Source organism: Nelumbo nucifera, chromosome 1, assembly GCF_055504915.1.
Source record: "Nelumbo nucifera cultivar China Antique chromosome 1, China Antique-T2T, whole genome shotgun sequence".
In the NCBI taxonomy this organism is placed as follows: domain Eukaryota; kingdom Viridiplantae; phylum Streptophyta; class Magnoliopsida; order Proteales; family Nelumbonaceae; genus Nelumbo; species Nelumbo nucifera.
The window spans coordinates 92,739,056-92,750,551 of record NC_142649.1 but is presented as its reverse complement, the minus strand read 5'-3'; the positions used below and the strand labels follow the sequence as shown (position 1 = coordinate 92,750,551).

General features: G+C 36.6%; 1 protein-coding gene across 1 annotated transcript; it reads right to left on the bottom strand.

The window, feature by feature from the left end:
- Positions 1-3,054: 3,054 nt before the first annotated feature.
- On the bottom strand, positions 3,055-5,229 carry LOC104605488 (peroxidase 12-like). The gene is made up of 3 exons (XM_010270267.3): positions 4,729-5,229; positions 3,871-4,065; positions 3,055-3,779 (listed from the first exon to the last, which is right to left on the bottom strand). The coding sequence occupies exons 1-3, from the start codon at positions 4,990-4,992 to the stop codon at positions 3,162-3,164; spliced, it is 1,077 nt and encodes a 358-aa protein (XP_010268569.1). The 5' UTR covers positions 4,993-5,229; the 3' UTR covers positions 3,055-3,161.
- Between the last annotated feature and the right edge of the window lie 6,267 nt (positions 5,230-11,496).

The following is an 11,496-nucleotide window of genomic DNA, read 5'->3' as shown; positions in this document are numbered from 1 at the left end:
CATATATATAGACCAGACCCTATCGATTCTATAAAACCAGATTCGAAATCAAACTATTAATTGGGCTAATTAGCTATGGCCCAATTATATCTGATTATACTTGACATCTATAATTACCTCTAATATAACAATTTGAAACTTCATTTTGATAAATTGACCTTAATAGAAAAAGACAGTAAATAGTGAACCAGTTTACCTGTTGATAAGATAAATATTTTTTAACTGGAATCATCTTACATACTGTACGTCTTTGAAATTTACCTGGTAGAAACCAAACCCATGAGATAATCAGTTCGGATTAATTGATTCGAATACAGAACAGCAAAACAACAGTCCTGACCCATTTTAATCTGGACGCAATACTCAGATAGTCAGATCCAATATCAATATAATCAGTTTCGTTCGGTTCAGTTCTATCTGATCCTTTGACAGCTCTACATCTAATCGGGTCCAATTACAAATTAATTGGACCAGCAAATCACACAGACCCACTTATAAATTAATTATCATTCCCCATCGCAAAGCCTTCAATATTTATAAATGGAAACCAACAAATCTTTGCTAATTGGTACCTTGTGATAAGAGGAAGGGAAAATCTTTTAGGCTAGAAGAGTTACACCAGTAGTTGAAAAAACATCCTTACTCTGTAATCATTAAATATGTTAGAATACTAGATTTTAGTTGAAGCTCATTTCCCATGAGCTGGGCCGGGCAATGTGCTAGTGAGTCCAGATCTCCTGTCCATACAAATTTTGCCCATGTTTACCCACACAATATCACAGCCACACATGGAAAATATCTCATCCTCCTACATGAAATTATGCTGGGGAGATGTTCTCAATTCACAGGGGTAGTGTGTTGTGGGTAGACATGGGTAGAGTTCTCGTGGGCAGGAGATCTGGAGTCTGTGCTAGTAGGTAGAGTAAGACTTATAAGTCAGAGGTGGGGATGGCAACGGGGCGAGTTAGGGAGGGCCCTGTAAATTCTAGATCCTCCCCACTTCTCCAAACCTCCCAATTGATACATTTTTTCAAAATCCTCAATGGGTTAGATTTTCAGAATCCAACTTCTCTTCACATATGAAAATGCAAAACCCTCCCCCATGTTATTTTTCCCACATCTGAGGGTAGGGCAGATTGGGTCTAGAACCCGCATCTAATTTTCTATTAAATTTAAACCATAAATAAGTAAAATAACATGAATAAACATCAAATTTTCCAACTATTTAATTGAAACGTATAGAAGACACATAAGCTATCAAATATCCTTCACATGAGGTTCAAATATTATTAAATCAACACATAATGCATAAGTTCATATGCTTTACAAAAACAATATATGGATCAAGGAGGGTTGGCTTTAGCCTAAAAGTAGCCAGTTGTAGGGGTGCAACATGGACGGGTTAGGGATAGGATTTTGTCAAGATTTTAATCAAATCAACCCAAACCCTAACCAAGGCCCTAGAAATAATATACAATGTTTTGATGCTCCTTTTCTAATTAATATATATAAAAGTATGCATACACACATATGATTGGAATGATCAGCATATGGATGCCCAAATGGAAATACATGCCTCAACTATCTTACTATCATATGGGTGGAGATGATAAAAGAAGCATTATTCCTTTTTTTCAAAACTCTGATTTTTATAATCTATTTCTACGAGAGTTTGGAGTCTCCATGGTCCAAAAGACTACAGGGCTGCAAATGGGTTGGATTTAATTCGATTGGGGTGTTGCTTGATCCAATCCACTAGGATCTGATCCGATGTAATTTGTATATACATACATATATAAAATACCCATTTCTTTTTAATTTTTTTTAGTATTTGGTAACAGGCTTAAATTGTATTGAGATTTATGCTAATTTTATATGGATTTATTGAGCTTTGAATTGAATCAGATTCATTGATTCAAATCAGATATCTGGATATATAAACAAATTGAATTTGAATTTTCCATTCTTATTGGATCGTATCTAACATATACCTATCCAAATTCGATGAGATCCTTTGCAATCCTGGATTCCTAAATACACAAAGTGTAATTCTCCAAGGGTTAAACAGTGGCCTTAACTTGAAATGGGTCTTTTGGGCCTTGTTTATACCAGGCAAAGAGGGAGAATCTATGACCCTTGCCTCTAAGCTCGGAACGACTGAAGTCACTGAACCTTGCATGTCTTGTTTTCTTAACCATTAACTAATTTTGATCTCCAACAAAGTTTCTAAAATCGAACCGGATAACGAACCGGTCAGGGATCTGATTCTTGGGTCAAATGGTCCAACTGTTCAAATTGAACGATGGTCTGTTCTGACAATAATTAAAAAATTTAAAAAATAAAAAATGACTAAAACCATTAAATGATTTAAACGATTTGAATGATTCGACTGCCTAAATCAATAATTTACTGACCAAATCAACAATTTTTGACAAAATAACTATTCTGGAATAAAATGGAACCAGTCACCTGACCGGTTTCCGGTTTTTCCGATCCGACCATCAGTCCAGACAACCATGATCTCGAATATCTTCAGACAATCTTTAACCCATTTCACTTCTTCCCTTGAACTTTTACTGAACTGGACAACCCTGGATTATGTGTTGGGACTCGCTTTGTGTTGTAAATGGGCTGCATGGGATGGGCTCTATCAAGAAATATATACACGTGCCTCTATTTATGTGTCAAATCCAATAGTACTAGAGTTGAAAATATGAATATCAGGTAAGGAAACCTTTACAAATTCCTTTCCCTACTTTTTCCTTTAAACCAAACATAGCCTAAAAGTTTCATGGCTGTACGAATAGTTGGGATGGTATTGGGCTCACTCATTCAGTGCTTAGAGTGGGCATGACTAAAGGAGTTGGGCTAAGTCCTAAGTATGCCCAAAATTAAGTCAACGGAGGCCCACCGTAGGCCATACCCAGCCCTGGTGTTGTTCATCCCAAATTCAAAACGCTCTTCATATGTTACTTGCTGTTGCTTAAACTAGTTGAATTACGACTCGTTTCCGAGTTACCTGGTTTAAAACACCGTTACCAACAGTGCTTAAAGTGAAACATAAAGAGAGGAGTAACCATTCATTCATTCATACACAAACCACACACAACGCAACACAACACTTCTATGCACTTTGCTCACATTATACAACATCAACATCCTTAGAACGCTGCGCTTGTCCCTTCTTCCTCGTCGGCGATGGATGACAGGTATGTGGTAGCAGAGTTGGGAGCCGAGCAGTTTGCACGGATCTCGCCTTGAGTCCCCGTCAAAACACTCAACTGACCCATCTTAAGCATAGAGTACACAAACTTCTCAAAGAACAGCGTCTGGTTCACCGCAAAGCTGGTAACAATCGGCCGGGTCCTCTTGTCGGTGTACAGATCCTGGTCCGACGTGAATAGCCCTTGCCGGTTCATGAGATCGACATAGTACTTGTTATCGAACACGTTAGGTGTCCGGATGTCCAAGTTGGTGGTGTTGTCGGTCGTCGCCGTGGGGCAAGTGAGCTTGAGTTGACTGGCGAAGTACTTGTTCATGGTGGAGTCCTGAGAAGGGTAGAGGCGAGAGGTGAAGGAGGTGCAGTGGCCAATGCCGATGGTGTGGCCGCCGGAAAGAGCCACGACATCGGTGGCATCAAGGTTCTTGGTGGCTAATGAGGTCAGAAGGGCGCTGGTGTTGCTAGATGGAGCTGGAAGGTTAGCTAGAGTAGCCTCCCTGGTGGCAAAGCTGAGCCCATCACGCCTTCCCAGTGGAACTCTGTAATTGGGACCTCCAGACTGCAATTCACAGCATTTAAAAGAAACCCCAGATCAGAGATTGAAGAGAAAAGCGCGCGGAGAGAGAGAGAGAAAGAGAGAGAGAGGGTACGAGGAAAACGGAGTCACGAGCAGCAATGGCAGTAATATCGGCACAGGAGACGACGCGTCCGCACTCCTTGTGGACGCGGGCACGGAGGTCGTTGATGATACGGAATGCCTCAGCGCGTAGGCTCAAGTTGGGTGGCGCGTCCTTCTCGCTAGGGCCACTGGCTGATCCATCCAGCAAAACCGACCCATCACATCCCTACGTTATATAGTAGTAGAAGAACGAATGAATGAATATGCCATAATAATGAAGGCCAGTGGTGCGCACTACGCATACCCCTCAAGATGACTCTTTAGCTTTTCTAAAGATAATACCTTTGCTAGTTTCATCCAGGTTTAATACAGTACCAAAATGGGACCAACACTTTTTTGAGTTTTTCTGATCATAAAATCCTTGGTCTTTTTTCAACTTGGAATTAATATCAAGTTATCAACTAAAGAAACAGAGTTTGTTTTTTCCCTCTGTAGAAACTAAAGAAGCAGAGTATAAGATCAGTACTGAACCACCAACCAAATTCCTTTGAAGCATGAAGCGCCAAGAAAAAAGAAGAAATCAGCGGCGCACGTTAGCATGCAATGAATGAATGAGAAGTAAAAGGGAATGAAACTATGGATTCTACTAAAATAGTAAAATATGTAAGTAGATTCAGCAATCTCCCCATCTGGGTCCCCTTTGGAAAGATCGAAAGCTCCACCTGCGCAGGTTAGTATAGTACCCCCTAACCGCATCCGCATGTGATATGGATGGAGCAACCAGAAAGGGAAAAGAAATGAGCCAGCAAATTAAAAACGATCGAGCATTGATTTGGGTTCACATGAAGACACAAAACAGCTTTTCAAATCAGCAATTCAGCGTATTTACCTGAACAAAACAGTCATGGAAGTGAAGACGAAGCAAGCCTGCAGCTTGGCCGATGTCTTTCTTGAAGACCTTCTTGAGTCTGTTCCTGATAATGTTCTCCAGCTTGGGGCAGCTAGTTTTGTAGAAGGTCCATGACAGTCCCTTCACCAAGGGAGGAGTGGTCTGTGCCTCAGACACCAAACAATAGCAACCCAACAGTAGAGACGATATCAGAAGTTTAGAGACCAGAGCAGAAGAGGAAGAACCGGTTGAAGCTCTAGCCATGGTTTGAGATTGTGCCAGACACAGGAGAGAGGGAGCTCATTTATAGGCAAAAAGACAAAAGTGTCTTGGGATTTAAAAGTAATGATATTTCTGAATTGAATCGAAGGTGGGAGGCTTCTGAGGCTGCTGGCATAAAGTGATAGAAATCTATACCGCACATCATCTTTCATCTCCGTGATCAGTTGCTGCTCATTAACTAAGGCTTTGATTTTCGCCACATCTCCATGTGTTTGTTCTGGGTCTGGCTGTCTGTCTCTCTCCCATTATTTGGGTCTGGGACTCTGGGTTGGTAGGCACACAGATTTTGAAAGTAAAGGCCAGGTGGTGGAAATATCATTCAAACAACCAAAAAAGTCATGTGGCTACGGTCACCAACCACGCTCTGTGTCTATCTATTTATCTTTTTATTGAGATTATTCAAAGTCGAACGGTTCACAGATTTTATCAATCAAACAAGAGATAGAGAAATTAGGCTGTAAAGCAAAAATTTATTAAAAGGAAAAAAAGAGAATTCTTCTGGCATTACAGCTGTTATAAGAAGATTAGTTATGATAATTTCTTAATTCTACTTTAAGAATGACTGTAATCAAAATCTGGGCTAGAATTTCCTTAGGTTCGATTTGAGTTTTAACATTAGGATGCGTTTGAAAACGATGCAAAATGTAGTGTAAATTCTGGTTTAAGATAAATTTGAACTCTGGTTCATTTTTATTTGTGTTTGGTAACATTATATTTTTGTATTGATAAATGATAGATCAATGTATGTTTATATTAATAATAAGATGTAAAAATATATCAATAAAAAAGAAATAAATTTGTATTGGCTTTTGATAAAGAAAAACATATATTTTATTAGAATTCGTGTTTGCATTCATTATAGTTAAAAATCTGTTTAATAAAAAGATAAATTTGTCAATGCAAAACTAATTCAATTTTATAATTTAAGTTAACCATTTTACGATTTACATATTTGCATTTTTTCCAAATACAACCTTAAGGTAGATTGAATTGGTTATTCGAACTCAAGTTACACCAATAAAAGTTGGGCTGAAAAATTTGTGAGCTAGGGTTAATTAATATACATACATTCAAAACATGACAAAGTTCGGCTGCTTGATTATACTCCTATTTTTAAGCTTAGATTTGTGAAAATCATTAGAATTATTTTTTAATGAGCTCAAAATTCATATTCTAAATTGGTTAAAACTAAAAATTTTAACTTTAAATGGATTAAAATTCATGTATTAGCAAAACCAAACATAGTCTAAGTGAATACCACTAAAGAATAAAAAAAAAAGGAAAAGATTACTGCAATATAATTCCTCTATTCATTAAAAGGAAAAGATCGGTATTTGTGATTGGGTGTACAAGGGACGTAGGGAGAGGTAGTCTTAGGCTATGTTTGATTGAAGGAAATTGCATGGAAATTTTTATAAACTTTGTATAGGTTTTTTATCTTTCCTTTCCTTTTCCCAGCTGCCTTGTCCTTCAAACCAAATATATAGATGGTTGGTCCAATCATTTAGTTCAAAGTATCGCACATACACACGATACTTTTTCTTATTTTCTTTTTCAGTTTGAAACATAATTTAAAGTATGGACACATCCAATATGAACAATATGGGTCAAATTTCAATACTTAATAATATTTTTTTTAGTTTTTTTCCAATTTTGTTTTAAAGGGGTCGTTCTAGGCATCACTATCCCCCTGAAAGTGGTCAAATTCCGAAATATTTTTTATTTGGAGTTTCCAAGGACTATCAATATGCTTATATACCATATCAAAATTTTGAACTTTGATTTGAATATTTAAAATTTAGGGTGTGTTTGATTCGAGGAAATAGGAGCCTGAAATCAGAATTCCCAGTGTTTGGTTGACTGGAATGGGTCCAGGCGGAATGGGATTCCTCTATACGGGGGAATGGTGATTCCCGACTCCCCCCCACGGAATGCAATTCCCATTCCGGTTTTTGAGGTTTTTTTTTGGGGACAAAAAAAAAACCTTCGTTCCAACCCCTAATCAATGAAAGTTGCTGTGTAAGGAACTCCTGTCCTTCAGCCTCCACTTGTCGTTGCCGCCATTGCCACCAATCACATCTCCGGCGAGGTAAAATGGTCGTCGACCATCCTTCTTCCCATCCTCCTCCTATATTTCGGTTTGTTTTACACCACATCTTAAAATATGTGACTTCGGTTATTCTAAGGTTTGTAATTTTCGAGTTCTGGATTTGTGTTCGGTATCATGAATAAGAACTTTGACTATTCAACTTTTTCTTCTCTTCTCTCCATACATTGCAATTAGCTTTACTGCACTCACAACCGAAATCAACAATAAGAGCACCGACATACATTGCTCCAAAAGTTCTATCAAGAAAGGAATATGATGGCAAGGTATTTAACTTTCCCTTTAACAAGTGAAAGAAAAAGAGGAAGTTTGCTAGGATTTTGATATTTCTTTATGTTGGTGCATGGTACAGAGGATACTAGTTCTGACCATTTAAATATGAACAATACTGGGGTGATGGTCCAAAAGTGCAATTACATTTCATCAAAACCATCTCATCCATTGTCATTTCACTGATATTTTTGCAAACCAGTTAGAGAGACCTTTTCTTTTCTTTTCTTTTCTTTTATTGGGGGTCGGGGAGCATTTCAGATTTTATGACCATGTGTTCAATATTCACATAACCAAAAAATTCATAACTTTATTTTTTTCAATAAAGACATGATATCAAAAAGCATTTCAGATTGTAGTATGGATTTTAATATTTTAAATGGCCTGGAAGATTATGAAACAGGATTTTTGTAGCCAACCCTATATAGTTGGGGTAGGGCTTATATGAAGATGGTGATGAAATGGCATGGAAGCTTGACACTTGGATATTATGGATTGTAGAGACCAGGTGCAATCCATTCTTTTACAACTATCTTTTATTACAGCCTCAGGAATGAGTTTTCCATGACAAAACTCAAAGATGATTTCAACGATCAAAGAGATGCATGTTATGGATTGTATATCATTGATCTAGGTTGTTTATCTATAACATTCATGGATTTTTTGGCATTTTTTCAATTGCAAATTGTGGATGTTTGGTCCTATGGTGTGACACTTTATGTCATGTTGGTTGGAGAATATCCATTTGAGGATCCTGATGATCCTAGAAATATCTAGAATACCATTAGTGTGAATTCTTTTGTAGAACACATTGCAGTTATTACCCTTAAGATATGTATATTTGAATCCATAATTGATTCTACCAGCAAATTGATCTTCTACAATATGCTTAACAGAGAATAATGGGGGTTCAGTACTTCATACTCAACCACATGTGGCTCAACAGATTGCAAGTAGCTCTTTACTCAAATTTTAGTTGCTAACCCAACAAAGACATCTTTCAGTCCATGACTATTTGTTTCTTTTTCAACATCATCATAATTTTAACATGTTATGGTTCATCATCTGTCTTATCCACCTTGAAGAGGATCACCATTCTGAAGATAAAAAAGCATCATTGATTTCTAAGACTCAGTTTGGAAGGAGCACAAATGCAAATTTGTAGAGTGTAAAACCTTGTATTTTGTATTATTTTGTATGTATTTGCACTCTACAAATTTGCATTTGTACTCCTTCCAGACTGAGCTTAAAGAACTTAAGAAATGAACTAGTTGAATATGAGAAAAATTATGAGGATCCAAACAAGGACCAACCAGCTCAAAGCATTGAAGAAATAAATTGGCTTTAATAATTAGTGCAATATTTGGTTGGGCTTCTTTGGGGATAGTCAGATTAGCCTTTGATAATCAACTTAGTAAAGGTGGGGAAAACACCAATAGGTGAAGGTAAATTCTCCACAATGTTTTCCCATCTTGGTTTAGGTGTTATTCCTAGCTAACCTAAAGATCCAAGATGACCAGCTTTGGTGTTCAACCTAAGTCTATGTTTGGTTTGATATAGAACATAAGAGAGAAACACAAAGTTGTTGGGGAAAAGTATTTTATGATTCCCTTTTCTTCTATTTCCTGTCAAACCAAAGGCAGTGTAAAGGTCCAATTTAGTATGTTGGATTTCAGATGAGCTTAATGAATTTTGAAAAATCTGAAATTACTCAAATTCAAGCCCAACCAAAAAGAGGCAAAGAGCCGAAAGTGCTAGCCAACAATATTCAAGCTGAAGGGTCCAATTTAGGATAGATGAACCATGGAAGACTATGTTTTATGATTTCAGCCCCTCACCTGTAAAGTAAATATATAACACTTTGAACCATACATAATACAGTAACTCCGATGGTTAAGACTTAAGAGTGCAGACTAGAGAAGACCCACTAAATGGAAAATGAGCTCTCTTCTCAGGTAGAGAAGCATTCTACTTTACAGTCATACAATGTGTTTTGAATAATGTTGGTTGCTTTTCTAGTAACAAAAACATTAATCTGTTTTCTGAATTGAGTGACATCAAATCTCAATGGTCTGTAAGAGGTAATACCATCAAAGGTTGCCAATGTGTTTATGTACATGGATATATATGATGATTCCTGTAATATTTTCACTAGTATGAGAGATTTTTGTTTGTTTATGTGTTTTTCTTTTCATTTCCTTATGGTAGAGAATGATTTTTTTTTGTGATTTTTGTTTGTTTATGTGTTTTTTTTTCATTTTTTTATGATGGAGAATGATTTTTTTTTGTGATTTTTGTTTGTTTACGTGTTTTCTTTTCATTTTTCATATTTTCTCCATATGCACTTGTTAGTAGGTTGCCATTGTGTTTATATATTGAAAATTTATAATAAGTGAGCTGTTTTTGAGGTTCTTTTAACAAGGGCAGAATTGAAAATTTTGGCTCATTCTGATTCCAACTTCTAACTGAACCAAACAGCAACAATCAGAATCCAATTCTGATTCCTGATTAAACCAAAAGGTGACAGGAATAAGTGATTCTGATTCCGATTCTGGTCCTATCCATGAACCAAACACACCCTTAGATTGTTAGGATATGGGCATTAACATTTGAAAGTACTACAACATCCAAACTCTCCATATTCATCATTTAGATGATCCTCACTACTTTGAACCTTGAATAGAGATAAGTTCATCTAGCTTCAGTTTACTGAAATTGTCTTCTATTTCTTTCAACCCACACATTTCCAAGTACTAGGGGTGAGCAAGAAAAATTGAAAAATCGAACCGACCGAAAAAACTCACACATGCCGGTTCAGTTTCGGTTAACCAAACCGACCGGTATACATATATTTATATATTTTATGTATATTATATATTATATATATATATATATATTGTAAATAATAAAAAACCAACAAACCAAACCGATCAACTAATTAACCGATCGGCTTCGGTTTGGTTTTGGTTACCGGTAACCCCAATTTGGTTTCAAAAATCAGCACACGGTTCAGTTAACCAAACCATAAGCACCCCTCCCAAGCACAACTGTAGGAATATAAAACCAAATACATTTACCTCTCTTGCATAGACCTAAGAGGCTCCTTCCCAATAAGAGCTCTTTGACCAATCTCACCATATTTGATTCGATTATACCAAATCTCAAATTCAAAATCAGATTTTCAAATACCATTGATAGCCCTAATAAATAGAAATGTAAGAAAATTTTATAATTGGAGATCAAAGATCATTTTACTATTATACTTATTTTAGTTGGCCATGTGGGGACTTTGAATCTAAAGTGAAAACTTGTATTGCTAAGATTGAGCCCTTTTACTTCTCATTGTCTTCTTTTGATAAGAAAGTTTGAGAGTACTAACAAACAGCCTGGCTAGGAAATAATGAACCCAAGCATAGTGGAATCGCATCATTCCAAGAATGAATAAACTATGACTACCAAATCCCCTCTAAGGGTTCCAATTCCATCCCTACTGAGAATGAATTGTTTTTAACTCGACTTCTTTATTGACCTTGTCCCTGCCTGTATTAAAGTCTTGTTTTGTGATCCTAAAAGAAGATATGCATGCGTCATCCCAAATCTCATGCCATTAGAGATTCGACCTAACAAGAGGATACATCCAAAGCCGCCCATATGCTTATTTTAGAAAATAGGGCTGTCAATGGGTCGGTTTAACCAATTGGTCGAACCAAATTCAACAACTATATTAATTTTGTTTATGTGATTTTGCCCCGATTAATTATTGGGTCGATTCTGGTTCTCTCCTATATTAAATTGATTATTTATATCTAAAATGTAAATTTGATAGATAATATATAAGATAATTTTAATTAAAAATACTTGCACTTTTTCATATATCAAAATTTTAGCTGTTATTTGTATAAATAAATATAAATGTAAGTGATAATGGGTCTCTCGGGTCAGGCCTGATTAATAATCAGGATGATTCTCCATCGTTTTGAAGATTGGGACACAAGGGCACCCTGTCCGGACCCAGACCTCACCCATTGACAGCCCCTAATTTTAGAGGCATTTTCTTCTTTGCTTGCAAAAGAAATGTTCAAATTAAGCATCTACTAGTGAATGACCCG

Excerpts from the sequence above, each read along its gene's own strand:
- LOC104605488 (XM_010270267.3), bottom strand. The coding sequence starts at position 4,992 with ATGGCTAGAGCTTCAACCGGTTCTTCCTCTTCTGCTCTGGTCTCTAAA. Across the intron at positions 4,066-4,728 it reads TCCATGACTGTTTTGTTCAG|GGATGTGATGGGTCGGTTTT; the intron begins GTAAATACGCTG and ends TATATAACGTAG. Across the intron at positions 3,780-3,870 it reads CTCGTGACTCCGTTTTCCTC|TCTGGAGGTCCCAATTACAG; the intron begins GTACCCTCTCTC and ends TGTGAATTGCAG.